The sequence below is a fragment of the Cucumis sativus genome, chromosome 3, assembly GCF_000004075.3.
Source record: "Cucumis sativus cultivar 9930 chromosome 3, Cucumber_9930_V3, whole genome shotgun sequence".
NCBI classification, from domain to species: Eukaryota; Viridiplantae; Streptophyta; class Magnoliopsida; order Cucurbitales; family Cucurbitaceae; genus Cucumis; species Cucumis sativus.
The window spans coordinates 17,595,705-17,611,608 of NC_026657.2; the positions used below are offsets into that span (position 1 = coordinate 17,595,705).

Sequence of the window (15,904 nt, forward strand, 5' to 3'; positions counted from 1 at the left end):
TCGGTTAAAGGTTAGTTATTTGGTTTGATGTTAGACCTCAAGGCTAAAATGTTAAGAGGGACTTCAGTATTGAAAAGACAGCTAAGAAGATTATTAAAGTAGATTTGTTGAACTTGTATTCTTTTCAATTGCATCATGAGAAGCTCGTAATAATAGGAATTCATTCTTGGTACGTTGGAGTAGTTTTCAATATTACTCGGTCGATTCAATTGCATCGTGAAAGGTATTTCTTATGGGAAGAATTGAATCTTTGTTTCTTTAATTGAAGATCCTTGGTATGTTGGAGAGTTTTTAATATTACTCGGTGGATTCAAGTTCGACAACCATGAAGAAATAGGACATGTGGCAGTGAAAGTGGAATGGAGCCTGCACATAGTGGATTTGTTGGGGAAGGAATGCTATCATCATTTATTTGTGGGTTGTTTTTACCTCTCCACCTGCCGATTCAATTTTGGCTGGAATTCGAGTTGTAACTGGACCTTTGGGATTTCTTCTCACTGTGAAGATTTATACTGGTGACCCTTTAAACTAAATCAGCAAGGCTTTATTCGAGAGGATGCATTGGGGGCACCTTCCAAGCATTGATCATTTCTCAAGACACATTAATTGAATGGGGTACAAAGTGGGCGTTCGTGTTTTTTGGTCAACAATTTCAGGGGTGCAATAGATATTCTTGAGGACTTAAACTACGAAAGCCTTGCTGAAATCTAGTTCAAAAGAAATCAGATACTTTTTCAAGAAAAGTAATTGATTGGGTTGTCCGAGCAACCAGCTTGGACTATTATCTTCACGTAGAATTAATTTGGAGTGCTTCTTTGACTTTACAACATAGTCCTTTGCTCTATATAAGTATGTATTTTTTTGAAACATATGTATGTATGTGTACTCGCTGTTTTTTGTTTTGGTTGAGCATTATTCTCTTCCATTATTTTAATGGAAAGTTTCATATCCTTTTGAAAAGAAGTATGCATCTCTGGTAAGAGTTTCAACTACAAATGTCTTTGTTTGGATTGTAGTTGGTCTCACCATTCACCAGTTGATGTTTACACACTTTTGAGCTTCAACACTGCCAACTTATTTTCCTTTTCTTTATGCGGTCCCATTTAATCAACGAGGTTGTGGCTTACACACTTTTGATCTTTAAAACTGCCAACCATTTTTCTTTTATGAGATCCATGTAATTAAACAGGCCGTGTACGTTCAGCATCTTATCTACATATTCTTCCATGTCTAATTTCTTGTTGAAATTAAGTTCACAATTTGCACCCTCCCATACCCAGTTGTTGGAGCTTGGTGTTTTTGTTCATTTTTTGAATAATTGGATTCATCTCCAAGAGCAGCTCTTACTGGATGATCTTGGGCCTTTGTATTTAATGCATCCCCCATCATAACATAGAGGTTTATGTTGAACTTCTCTTGTGGGAGCTTTCTGTCTTGCCTCTTAGATCAGTCTTGGAAGCTGGAAACTTCAGGGTTATTCTCTAGCAGACAAGCAATAAAATCTTTGGTGAAAGGAGCAGAGATTTTCCCACTAAGCTTTGCAAAGAGGTCTTGAGAAGTAAACATTCAGGTATAAAATTCGTTTATTGGTTAGTTGGTGGACTCAAGGGGAATCGACAACGACAAGGTACAAGGAGCATATCCTATACTAACATCTATATATCCACCAATTAGTGTGTTTATTAAGACGAAAGCTGGAAATGGTGTCCTTTCCAAGGGACAAGAATTTTTATTGTAGTTCTTAAATAATTTATTTTATTATTATTATTCAGATTTTTTTTTTTGAAAAAGGAAACAAGCCTCTTCACTAAGATAATGAATGGACAATACAAAGAAAGTGGCAATACAACGAAGAGACATAAGAGAGGATCGACGAGTGCATCCGAACATCTTAACTAGGTTGAGGCCCCTTAGCAGTCTCATCATATCTAAAGTAAGTAAAGATAAGAGATAGGTTTCCAAACCCATCAGGACCCACTACAAAGCTAAAATAAAACATTACATACTTGAAACCAATACAAATAATAGTAAAGTAAAAACAGCAAAGCCTCTTTGTGAGAAATCAAGATTGAAATGGAGGAACGATGGAGGCCTTCCAGTTTAGACTAATATCCTGAATGGATAAAGCATCAAAGGTTTTTGATAGGGAGCGTCACGAGGAGGCGTTGAGTCGAGTTATCTCAAATCAAATTGCCCAAGGGGAAGCTTTGTCTTGAAATACTCTTTGGTTTCTTTGTAAAGAGCTCTGGACTGCATTCACCTAAATCAACCTTGGTTTATTATTATAGAAACCAATTTTTTGTTGAGCAAAGTCATAAAATGGAAAGGGGCTTACTAAGACCACTACCCGAAAAACGACGACCACAGAGCCAAGAAGAGAAAATGGTGCAGCGTCTTACATACCGCAAGCGCCATAACTATGCTACCAAGTCTAACCAGCACTGTGTCGTTAAAACCCCTGGTGTGAAGCACGTGTATCTGACTGCCAAGAAAAGTGCTAGCAGACCTAATGTTTGGTTATCGGCAAAAGGATTCAAGGGATTTCTCACTTGAGGCCAGCTAAATATAAGAGGACTAGACTAGCTAGGAATTGGAGGATTGTGAATCGTGCGTATGATGGCGTTTTATCTAGTAGTGCAGTGAGGGAGAGGATTATTCGAGCCTTTTTGGTTGAAGGGCAGAAGATTGTGAAGCGTATTGAAGATTCAGAAGGCGAAGGAAAAGCTGGCATCAAAGAACTAAATTAATTATGTTGAAATTTTGACTTTTTTGTGGCGTGATCTTGAAGACCCTACCTGAAAAGAAAAACGAAAGAAACAACCAAAGACCTAACTAAATCAAAGAAAGAGGGTGCTATGAGTGTGGCAACCTTGTTGGATAGCCGGTTGCACCTATTGATCCCTAGTTCTTGTAATTTCCTTGTTTCTTTGAACACTTGGTTTGAGAGAGGATCGGTATATCACATTCATTCACTAAAGAAATATATAAAGTTGGAGCATATGTTTCATGTCCAACTTGTTTCATAGATTATCTATACGTGTTCCATTCAATGCTTTCGTGAATATATCTCCTAGTTGTTCTCTAGTCTTTCACTTATTCTCAATTCTGTACATTTACCTTGTTGAATTTTCTCACATACAAAATGGCAATCGACTTCAATACGTTTTGCCCTCTCATGGAACACTGGATTAGATGCAATATGAAGTGCCTGCTTGATTATCACACCACAGGTTTGTTGGTGTCGTGAGTTCAAATCCCAACTAAACAAGAAGTTGATATATCCAAACCAATTCACACATAGATTGTGCCACTGCTCTATATTTTGATTCTGTACTTGAACATGACACCATATTTTGTTTCTTACTCTTGCAAGAAATCAAATTACCATCAACAAAATCACAATATCCTGAAGTTGATCTTTTGTCTTCTCTAGGTCTTGCCCAATTGGCATCTGAGAAACACTTAATATTAGTATGAGCATGATCCTTATATAAAAGTAAACCAAGCTGGAGAGCAACCTTCAGATAACAAAAAATCTGTTCCAAAGCACCCAAATGATAAATAGTAGGATATGGCGTATAATGGCTCATAATACTCATTGAATAGGCTATGTCAGGTTGAGTCATTGTAAGGTAATTAAGCTTTCCCGGTAACCTCCTATATCTTTCTATATCTTTTAGCAATTCTTCATCTTTTGTGAGATGTTAGTTGGGCATCGTTGAGGTACTACATGACTTAGCCCCTAGCTTCCCTGTTTTAGTCATTTGTTTGGAATTGGCTGTGGAGAGAAGTTTTTAGAGACTAGATACTGAAAGCTTCATCACCAGTAATCACAATATCATCAACATATACGACTAACAAGATGACACCACTTTCTGATCTCTTAAAAAAGACCGAATAATCCGATCTGCTTTTCCACATTCTAAAGCTTTCAATCACATGACTAAATTTTCCAAACCAAGCCTGTGGACTCTGTTTTAGTGCATACAAAGATTTACGAATGTGACACACCTTTCCATTCTCCCTTGATCAACAAACCCCAGTGGTTGATTGAAGCTAATGAAATAAATTACCTCACATATGCCATTTTTGCCATTAGGGAAAAAGTATCAGCATAGTCAACACCATATGTTTGTGCATAGCCTTTCGCTACGAGGCGTGCTTTTAATCGAGTAACAAGACCATCAAAATTAAGTTTAACTGCAAAAACCCATTTGCAACCGATAGGCTTCTTTCTTGCAGGGAGAGAAACTAAATCCCAATTACAATTGTCATCTAAGGCAGGAGAAGACACGAACTAGGAAGAGACAAAGCTTCATGAACAGTTTTAGGAATGAATACTGATTCTAATGATGCAATGATAGAACATGTGGAAGACGTCAAATGGTTCTATGAAACAAAAGAGGAATTAGGTTGAGCACACTTACGTTTACCTTGAGCAATAGGAAGATCATCACTTTTTTTGGATCCAATGACGAAGAAGGTCTTGATAAAGGGCATGGAATTGAAGGAGACAGAGAACCCTCAGGTATAGGGCATGGAACTGAAGGAGGTTGTTGTCGAGCATAGACCTTAGTGATGGGTGGATGGATACATGTAGACACAGGTAGAGATGAATTGGGAAGGGGATCTAAATGGGAAACAACAATGTAGACAAGGAAATCATCCTCTTGATGCTCCCCCTGACTCGTATTCAAAGAGAAAGAAGGTGAGGAATAAAAGGAGGATGCTCAAAGAATGTGATATCAGGAGGCACGAGATATTTATTTAGACTGGGACAATAACATCAACACCTCTTTTGAATACAATAATAACCAAGGACGATACTCGTTAACGCCTTTGGATCCAACTTTGTATGTTGAGGTTGAACATCTCGAACAAAGCAACAACCAAATATTTTGGGTGGAATGGGAAACAAATGTTGTGATGGAGTATCTCATCCTTAAGAACGAAAAAGGGCATGCGATTTATTAAGAAACATGCTGCGACAACATCAACCCAAAAGATTCTGGAACATTTATCTGTAACATTAAGGTTCTGGCGGTTTAAAAAAGATGATGATTCTTTCGTTCTACAACCCCATTATGAGATGGAGTATCAACACAAGAAGATTGATGAAGAATGCCATGAGAATCTAAATAAGACTTAGAGTGCGTGAGAGAAATATTCCTTAGCATTATCACTCTGTTAGATTTTAAGAGCACCACTAAACTAAGTTTGGATTTCAGCATGAAAATTAAATATAACCCCGTTACTCGTTACACGAGAATAATCATTGACAAATGTAAAAATATTAAAACCCTCCTTTGGACTCAAGTGGACATGGGCTTCTAACATCACAATGAACTAATTCAAATGGAGCACTAGTTCACTTATTGATTCGAGGATACAAACTCAAATGATGAAATTTAGTAAACTGACACGACTCATAATCCAAGGAAGACAAATGCTGAAATTGGGGACACATACTCTTAAAGACAGAGATGGATGGATGACCCAACTGATAATGTTCTTCAACGAGAGTTAACATGCTAGAGCATGTGATGGTTGTAGGTATTTGTGGTTAAAATATGTAAAGACCTCCAAATTCATGCTATTTACCAATAGTCTACTTTGTCATAAGATCTTGAAATAAGCAATAATCAGGAAAAAAAAAAAGAGAACAATGAAGATCACGAGTGAGTTTACTAACCAAAATCAAATTAAAAGAGAACTATAGTAGGTTTAAAACTAAAGACAAAGAAATTGATTTAATAAGATGGCCGGTTTCCGATCCTATGACAGGAGTGGAGGTTCCCTCAGTTATAGTGACATTAGGCGAAGAGGTAGATGTCAAAGGTTAGAGAATAGCTTGGGTGTTTCCTGTCATATGGTCGGTAGCTTTAGAGTCAATGACCGATTTCTAAGTGGAGGAAAGAAGGCATTTAGAGATGTTACCTGTCTTATAAAGGGAGTATAACGTTATGCTGTCAATGACTCCTGATACACTTGAAACTTAGCAAACTCCTCTAAAGAAATTGAAATTGACTTGTCAAGATTATTAGAAGTAGAAACAACCCTTTGATCCATATTCAACAATCTTTTGCACTCGCGTTTGGTGTGGCCAAGTTTACGACAGTAATAACAAACAACATCTCTTGAATTTGTTTGTTGGTTATTTGGAAAACCTGTGGAGGTATTTGATCCAACCCCCTTATTACCTCTATAGTCATTCGTGCACCCAATCAAAGCGCTGCTAGAGTCAAATGACATAACTGCTTGACCAGATATTCCAGTAGTTCTTTAACACAATGATTTACTAGCTCAACGATTTCATGGTTAATTGAATTCTTGATTTGTAAAAGCATTCTTGAATCGTCCTACAACAAAGCTTTTTAGTAGCATCAATTGGTGGCTCTTATGTGATGTGTTCATCCATCTCAATACTTCTAATAAAGTGGCGAATATTTGATCTCCATGAATAGTAATTTGATCCATTCAACTTGTGTTCAGTTACTTTTGACATCATAGGGTCATCTCCGATGTGACTATTGGTATTTTGTCAGCTATTATCTCCAAAAACTGACAGAAATACTTAAAATCTAAAGGAATGCTGAGTTGAAGCAAACCCTAGCTTTCCAAAGAGATATTTTTCTTTGAATGAACTACAAACAATGAGTATATAACCCAAACAATCACACCACACAAAGAGAGAAAACAACCCTGACGAGACCTCAGAAAACAAACCAAAAAAGACGAGAATGAGCCCACACGTGCTGGCACGTGGATTTGGGGCGGAGGAGGGGGTGGCGTGCGAGCCTCACATTTTGGTCAGATGGCTTCAAAATTTTGGGCTAGGTAAATCGATGGTGGGGCTCCTCTTTGAACTGGGGCGGTGTTGAAAAAAAAGGTGAAGAAAGAAGAACGAATTTCCGGCAGTGTAGACAAACAAACTAATGATGGCGATGGAGAAAAGAATAAACCCACCCTCTGCAAAACCGTAAATGTAACACAAAAAGGGTTCTAAATTCTAAAACCCTACTAAAACTCTAATTTTCCGAAGAATGTAAACACTTAGGTTTGAGAAAGAATCAGTACATCACACTCATTCACTAAAGAAATGTACATACAAGATACAAGATACAATGGTGATCAAATAAGGGAAGTGTAGGAAAACCTAAAAAAGGAAAATGTAACATACTTACAATAATATAATTATAACACTTTGTAGTTCGAGCATTAGTCTATTTTCAGTCCATAACTTCGGTTCTGCCATGTAATCTTGGGAATATGTAGCTCAACGCAAAAGAGAATAGGAAATCTAGTTGTATGGTAGTTTTTGCAATAGAGAGAATGACAAGAAAACCCTTTTGCAGGATTGGCTGATTGGGTGACCAAAAATGAATCTCTTGTAACATTGGTGGCTTTATGCTGTCTTTTTCTTTTTATTAGTAAAGGATATTTCATTCCAATACTTTGGAGTTTGGGCTCTAGTATTGTTGTTTAAGCTTCACATGTCTATCATCTTGCTGCTTTTCTCTTTGTTCCAGGAACTTCTTCATGATTTGCTTTCACGCATTCTCCCTGCGTGTAAAGCAGGGCCTTGAGGACCCTGATGATGATGTCCAGGCTGTTGCAGCAGATGCTTTAATACCGGCTGCTGATTCTATTGTTTCTCTCAAGGGTCCGACCTTGCATTCAATTGTGATGTTGCTCTGGGATATCCTGCTTGATTTGGATGATCTAAGTCCTTCCACCAGCAGGTAATGTTTAGATATAACCCCATGTTTGTCTTGGCAGAATTCATCTGAGTAAATCATGTTTGATGTTTTTCTGTTTGTTTAAAGCCTTTAGGTATTTGTCTTTAGTGAGGATTTATCTTAAGTTTTCATGTAATGGCTGTAGTTTATTTCTAAACCGTAAGCTTTGTGATTTGTCTATAAGTAGGCTTGTTTCCCCAATTGTTACTCATTAATAAAATTTCCGAGTCTAGATTTTTTCCAAGAAAATCAGCTTCATTAATGCTACTCTTGACCTCATATTTGATCTATTAGAAATCATTTGCTTCAGTGACAAAAGAGAGAAAAATGATGACTAATCGTGCAATTAGAGGTCTCCTGTTTAACTTTCCTGCTGCCATCTTTTGTACTTTTTGATTAATAGGATTTTATTTGGAAAAAAAAAGGAGAAATGATTGGTTTTCTTTTCGTGTTGTATTACTCGTTCATCTTGTTCAAATTTGAGAGTTTTGGTCACTATGGTGAGATATTGGAGGAGGGAGAGACTTGAGGGATTTATTCATTTTGTTTATTATTTTTTTGGGGAAAGGAAACAAACTCTTACAGAAAACACCAATAATGTCAAATCTTGTTTACAACACAAAATATTGACAAGGAGTCGTACTCGTACTACATTGTTTTTACAATTACATAGGAGCACATTGTTTTTCCTATGCCACATCAGGGTTCAAATTCAATGGGAATTTGTACCGGACCGCACTCACACAGAACACTGAGAAGTAGAACAATCCAAGTATTATCTATTCAACATTCATTTCTAATCATCTAGGGCTGGATTCCTGTACATCATACCCATCTGATTATCATTGGCACCATCTCACTATCTCTTTGTAATGATTACCTATTCTTTTTAAAAAATAAATTATTATTACTTTTAATCTTTTGAATTCTTTCACCTCCCAACTTCTGTCGTGGACCATTAAACTCCATCTCCATCTCTTTTCTTTCTTTCTTTCTACAACCATTTTTTCTGTAGAGAGCTCAAGGCCGCTGCCACTAGCTGACGCCACTGTTGCAACCACCGCCTTCTATTCTCTTTCTTCCTTCCTTTTTTTTGTCTCCCTTTTGCTTTGCTTCTCCATTATCTTTTTCTTAACATCCTTTCTTCTCCATTTCTCCTTTCCCTTTTATTTCTGCGTTTCTTCTTCCTTTAGGAATGTAGTTTTAGTTTTAGTTTTTTTGTTATTATTTTTTTCACTTCACTACATTCACAAAACTGACTGACTGTTGGGCATAGTCGGTTGGTCGGTGTACCTTACCCTTCCAAAACTGTCGACAATCGATTAGTCAATGTTGGCTTTGGTCTGAGTTCAAAGCCAATGCCAATGGATCAACAAACTCCTTGATGGATTGTTTAGGAGAAGCAACTTAGCTAAGGATTTTTGTGGGTGCATGACATACTGGCTATATTGTGGGTAATTTGGAGGAACAATGTACGATTAACTTTTGAAGTCAAGTTATGAAGATTCTTTTTCATTGTGGAAATTGGTCAGGTTCTTGGGCAATCTTTTTTCTAATTCTTGTAACGAATCATTTCCAATTTTCACGACACATTAGTTTTCCACCTGAATTTTTTTTTCCCTGACACTTTACAGTAGAATCAACACCTATCCAACTTTTAAGTTTTAACTTCTTGGTCTTTGCTTTCTCATTATGTGCTATACTTGTCACTGTCGTTGATTTGGTTGTTGGCTAGGATTATGATAATAGTGGTCAATGGTACAAGTTGAAAATGTGAAAATGAAATTGTTGGATACTATAGTATTAAATTTACTTTTACCTATCAATTTAAGTTTTTGGGTCAATCAGTGATTTAAGATGATATTAGAGTAGATGATCGAAGAGATCTTGTGTTCAGACCTTCCAATGTTATTTCCCTCCAGTTAATATTGATTTTCATTTGTTGGGTTTTCTACCTATTTCAAGCCAACAAGTGAGAGGAGTTAGATGATATAATATTAAATTTATCTTCACCCATCAGCTTAAGCATTTTGGGTCGATCAGTAATTTAAGATGATTGGTTTCAATATGACTCAATGCAATCTTTTTTTGAAAATCCATTTATAAACTTGGACGCTCTAATTTATCCATTTCATCCTCATCACAAATTGTCTCATGGCTTTCCAATTATGCAGTGTAATGAATCTATTAGCGGAAATCTATTCCCAGAAAGAGATGTTTCCAAACATGTTTGAGGTGTTAACCTTAAGAGAGACCCAAGAGTACGATCTAAATGAAGCTATTCGCGTGCATGATACCCAGAGGGCATATGTCTACAAGAAAACCCATATGCATTAACATCATTGGCGCCAAGGTTATGGCCGTTTATGAGGCACAGTATCACATCAGTTCGTTATTCAGCTATACGTACTTTGGTAGAATATCTTCAATGTTTACTACCTAATTATTTTCCATGGAGAAATTGTAGTTAGTTTAGTCCAACGTTGATTACATTTACATGTTCCATGCTAAATTGATATTGATTTTTTCATTTCTTTCATCAACCAATACTCAATTTTATAGGAACGGCTGCTAGAAGCAGGATTGAAACAAAATATTTCTGTGCCTTCTGCTGCTATTTGGCCGACGACCATTTTGGGTGACACTCTTAGGATTGTGTTTCAGAATTTGCTTTTAGAATCAAATGATGATATTTTGGAATGTTCAGAGCGGGTTTGGAGGCTTCTTCTCCAGGTTTTTGTTTTTGCTTCAGCTAATTATTATTGTTGTTGTTGTTGTGTTGTGAATGTAATAAACACCCTCGTGTTTTTATGCTGGCTAGACTGCATTCTACCTTAGTGTTCTTATGTCTTGTGTTTTATCTTTGTATTTGTATCCAACTGGTCTTCACTGCCCAAATTAATGGAAAAGGGTCTATATTTTGGATGGTTTATTTGTGATTTTTTCTTTTCTTTATGTGTGTCAAACTGTCTATGCAATACTCTCTTTGTATGTGTGTTTATTAAGTCTACAAAAAGGTAAAGCTAGTTGAGTTTTGTTATAAAGCCCTGAAGTAATCTAATGAGACGTTAACCTTTCATAACTCTTGGTGACTACTTCCTCCAATCAAACAAACACCATCTATCCCCCCGAAATGGAAATGGGACATATGCTCACACACATCTAGTTCCCTGGAAACAGTACTTTAGTGGGTTTCTTTCACCAATATTATCAATATTACTGGGAGAGACTTGTTTCCCTTTCAAAAAAATCAATGTTGCTCAAAAAAAAAAAAAAAAAAAAAAAAACTGTTAGAGGAATTTATTTGAATTTGGTGAAATTATTGGGATTCTGTTCTCCATTGAAGTGTTTTAGATTGCATTTTGGTGATTCTGCTCTTTGGGTATTGTCAGTTGGAGGGAGCATTTGTAATTGGCTATGACCCTTAGTTATTCCTGTATCTTCTTTTTAAAACTTTTCTCAGGCCAAAATGTTTTAGTCCATAGATTTTGGTGTTACCTTGGCCTCCTTGTATTGTAGACGATCAATCTTTTGTAGCTTTCCAGTTATTTTCCTTTTCTTAATTGTATGAAGGCAATTTCTCATCTTTTTGTCTCTTGCATGTTTCTCCTGTATGAATATATAAAGTGTTTTCGATCCTTAGTGCTGAAAATATTTTCATTCTTCTGGTGTTAGTCTCAAGTTAAGGAGTTGGAACTTGTCGCAAGATCATACGCATCATCGTGGATGGAGCTTGCAACAACTCCATATGGTTCCACGTTGGACAGTTCAAAATTATTTTGGCCAGTAGCCCTTCCCAGAAAAAGTCATTTTAGGGCGGCTGCTAAAATGAGAGCTGTAAAACTTGAAAATGAGTCTTCCAGCAGAGTAGGCATGGAGTTGGCAAAGGTAACTATTTCACATGAAAGAAATGGAGATTCTTCGTCCAGTTTTTCTAAGATCATTGTCGGTGCTGATGCGGATATCTCAGTGACTCTTACCCGAGTTGTCACTGCAACAGCCTTGGGGATTTTCGCTTCCAAGCTGAATGAAGGATCTTTGCAAGATGTAATCAGTTCATTATGGAATGCATTTAAATCCTCATCTGGAGTTCGGCGGCAGGTACTTTGGAGTTTTATCTCAGTCTTTTTTGCCTGTTTTCTGTCTTCCGCATGCACCAATTTTTTTTCTGATTGCTCACATCCCATTAGGTAGCCTCCATTGTTCTTATTTCTTGGTTCAAGGAGATTAGGAACAAAGAGAACTCTATAGGTCATGGAGCTATTTCTTGCCTGCCCAATTATTTACGAGAATGGTTGTTGGATCTGTTAACGTGCTCTGATCCTGCATTTCCTACAAAGGATTCATCGCTTCCTTACACTGAACTTTCAAGAACATATTCTAAGATGCGTGGCGAGGCTACACAATTAGTACGGGCTATTGAGTCATCTGGGTTGTTTAAGGATTCCTTTTCAGGTACTCAGATTGACTTTGAAAACTTGACTGCTGATGATGCAATTAATTTTGCATCGAAAATTTCAACACCCAAAATTTCAACACCCATTGGAGATATTGATGAAAATGGGTTGGAGGGAAGGCAGGCTATTGATGATATAGAGTCATTGAAACAACGTCTTTTGACAACTTCAGGGTATTTGAAATGCGTTCAGGTATTTAGAGATTTTGAATTTTGCAGCTGTATTTCTTTTCTTTGATGCTTGAATTCTCATGTTGGCTTTTTCCGTCCATTTTACACATTACACAGTACAATGTTGTAGGTGAAGTTTCCATCATAAAACATGGGTAATTGAACTATGATATCGTACGAGCAAGTGCACCACATTGAATTTTTGCGTTTGAATTAAATTGTTTCCATCATTATTGGAGAGCTTTTCCTAACTGTTCTATCATCTTTAGCTACTGGTGTTCATCATGCCACTTCAAGATAATGGCTTGATAGATTATTGTATTTTAATTTTTCTCAACATTCCATCTGTCTTGGACAATTACCAGAGTAATTTGCATATCTCGGTCTCTGCAATGGTTGCTGCTGCAGTTGTTTGGATGTCTGAACTTCCAGCCAGACTCAATCCAATCATTTTGCCTTTGATGGCTTCTATAAAAAGAGAGCAGGTAAATATTTGCTGATGTATAAACATAGCATTCAGACATAGTTGTAATATAATAATCACAAAGACCATTTGGAATTATTTGAAGGAGGAAATACTACAACAAAAAGCAGCAGATGCACTAGCAGAGCTAATTTGTCAGTGTGTTCTACGTAAACCTGGGCCAAATGATAAGTTAATAAAAAATATTTGTACTTTGACCTGCATGGACGCTTCTGAAACACCTCAAGCGGCAGTTATTTGCTCCATGGAGGTAATCGATGAACAAGATATTCTTTCTTCTGGGACTAATACGAGAAAATCAAGAACAAAAGTTCATGTTCCGTCTGGTACTGATGATCGATCAAGAATTGAGGGCTTCATTAGCAGACGTGGGTCTGAACTTGTCTTAAGGTGTCTCTGTGAGAAGCTTGGGGCTGCATTATTTGAGAAGCTTCCTAAGCTTTGGGATTATCTTACCGAAATATTGTTGCCTGCTACTGTTGAAAATGTTACTGCTGAAGATGAACAGAAAATAATGCACACCATTGAGTCTGTGAAGGATCCTCAGACCTTGATAAATAATATCCAGGTAAAACTTAACTAATCCCCTAATGATTGAGGAAAGTTTAGTCTTCCTTTAGAATGAATATGGTTGTACTTGTCTAGGTATTCTCTATTTTTTAAACTATTTTCTTACAGCTTACAGAAATTATTTATATTATTATCTGAGTGTGTTAAGGCAGGGGATAACTTCAGTTTTTTTTTCCTGAAGGATGCTAAGGTTAAGAATTTCTTAGACAGTTGTTTCTGAATTATCTCAGTGAGTATTATTTTGGATTTTCAGGTGGTACGATCTCTTGCTCCAATGCTCAATGAAATGTTGAAACCAAGACTACTTACCTTGCTTCCCTGCATTTTTAGATGTATTCGGCACTCTCATGTTGCTGTTAGATTAGCAGCTTCTAGATGCATCACTTCCATGGCCAAGTCATTGACCACAGATGTCATGGGAGCTGTGATTGTAAACGCCATTCCTATGTTAGAAGATATGAATTCCGTAAATTCTAGACAAGGTGCTGGCATGCTTATTAGCTTGCTTGTTCAGGGAATGGGTGTAGAGCTGGTGCCTTATGCTCCTTTATTGGTGGTTCCACTTTTAAGGTGTATGAGCGATTGTGATCAGTCTGTTAGACGATCTGTGACCCGCAGTTTTGCTGCTCTTGTGCCTCTTCTTCCATTAGCACGTGGTCTTCCACCACCTTCTGGACTCAGTGAAGTTTTCTCTAAAAATAAGGAAGATGCACAATTTCTGGAACAACTACTTGACAACTCCCACATTGAGGACTACAAACTCTGTACTGAACTTAAGATGACATTGAGAAGGTAAACTTAATTTTTTTATTTATTGTAAAAGCAAAGTAACAATTGCATGATGCAATGTTTTTCCGTGCAAAATTACTCGTACATCATAATGTGTTTGGCGTCTAATCCTCCTGTTATTATACTACCTTCAGCAATCGACATTTTAGTCAACCATCAACTTTTCTGGATCTAAATATTTCATTTTAACATTTTCACGATTTGATTGATTGATGAACTTTGTCAACTTTTCCTTCATTGCAATGATGTAGATTCTAACGGTAGTTTACTATAGTTTGTTCTGTGATGTGTTTCTAATATCTTTTCTAATTTTTACTTTTTAATTCTTATCAAGGTCGTTAATGTTTGCAATCTATAAAGTTAGGACTGTAGATGTACTTTCTGGTTTTATTTCTCCTCACTCTGTAGCTCCTTTGCTTTTAGGTATCAGCAAGAAGGGATAAATTGGTTGGCATTCTTAAAACGTTTCAAACTTCATGGAATCTTGTGTGATGATATGGGTCTTGGTAAAACACTTCAAGCATCAGCAATTGTGGCATGCGACATAGTTGAACGCCTTACTTTGAATGATAGAGAGAATATTCCGCCATCTTTAATAATTTGTCCATCAACACTAGTTGGACACTGGGCCTTTGAAATAGAGAAGTATGTTGATGTCTCTATTCTTTCTACTCTCCAATATGTTGGTTCAGTACAGGAGCGGACATCTCTTCGAGAGTGTTTCAACAAATATAATGTCATCATAACGTCGTATCATGTGTGGTGCGTAAGGATGTTGAGTATCTTTCACAATTTCACTGAATTATTGCATATTGGACGAAGGACATATTATTAGGAATGCAAAATCCAAAATAACCCTTGCTGTAAAGCAATTGAGATCCCAAAATCGTCTGGTACTAAGTGGAACCCCCATTCAGGTTAGTTTATTCTATCAAGGTTATTAAGTTATATAATCAAAATAGTGTTTTGTTGCTTTTTGTCTGATAAAATTCTCAACTTTCTGTGGCAGAATAATGTCATGGATTTGTGGTCACTTTTGATTTTCTAATGCCTGGTTTTCTTGGAACAGAGAGACAGGTAATGGCTCCATATAGATGTATTTTTTCCTCGATCAAGTTTTGTTTACTTCTGTTATTACCATTTTTATGCTGGTTTTATATGTTTTCACTTCTCATGTCAATAGAAATACAAACTCACCATGCACTGAAATAAAGGACATGTTCTACATGCTCTATTATGATGGAGATTACAAAAGAGCACTTAAACTCATGCTAACAATCTGCCTCAAATAGTCAAAAAATTTTGACTTCACATATCACAACTTGGTAGCTTAAGATGAATGGCAAAGAAAAACACCCACTCCAAGACAACGCTCCACTATTCTCTCACAATCACTCAATTGCCTTCAAAATTATCTCCCCCATATGCTTTAGCTACATGAAAATAAAGAAAAACTTTCTTTGCTATCCTTGATTTTGCAACTGCAGTCACTTAGGCGCCCACAAACTAAACACATGGCATATATATTATGTATATATGGCCACACCCTATTCCAAACAAGACGAATGGGCCTTGAAACTCGTACGTGCCCAAAATTCTTGGCTCTAACAGCAAATTTTTTTTAAAACAACAAACTATCATCTGTGCTTGTCTTGAGGTATGAGTAAGCTACGTATAGTTGCTCCTAGACATAAA

The 15,904-nt window shown here is 36.8% G+C and overlaps 1 protein-coding gene and 1 pseudogene across 1 annotated transcript in view; both read left to right on the plus strand.

Annotated features, from left to right (window-relative positions):
• LOC101221003 (TATA-binding protein-associated factor BTAF1) overlaps nucleotides 1-15,904 on the plus strand; it is a 42,136-nt gene that overhangs the window by 10,074 nt on the left and 16,158 nt on the right. The window contains 15 exon segments of the mRNA XM_011653094.2: nucleotides 7,530-7,577; nucleotides 7,579-7,742; nucleotides 9,914-10,035; nucleotides 10,038-10,153; nucleotides 10,302-10,472; nucleotides 11,415-11,840; nucleotides 11,930-12,388; nucleotides 12,732-12,851; nucleotides 12,936-13,418; nucleotides 13,674-14,212; nucleotides 14,633-14,966; nucleotides 14,969-15,005; nucleotides 15,008-15,126; nucleotides 15,219-15,240; nucleotides 15,243-15,286. Of these exon segments, the coding sequence (XP_011651396.2) occupies nucleotides 7,530-7,577; nucleotides 7,579-7,742; nucleotides 9,914-10,035; nucleotides 10,038-10,153; nucleotides 10,302-10,472; nucleotides 11,415-11,840; nucleotides 11,930-12,388; nucleotides 12,732-12,851; nucleotides 12,936-13,418; nucleotides 13,674-14,212; nucleotides 14,633-14,966; nucleotides 14,969-15,005; nucleotides 15,008-15,126; nucleotides 15,219-15,240; nucleotides 15,243-15,286 (3,204 nt within the window).
• On the plus strand, nucleotides 294-6,888 carry LOC116402932 (annotated as a pseudogene).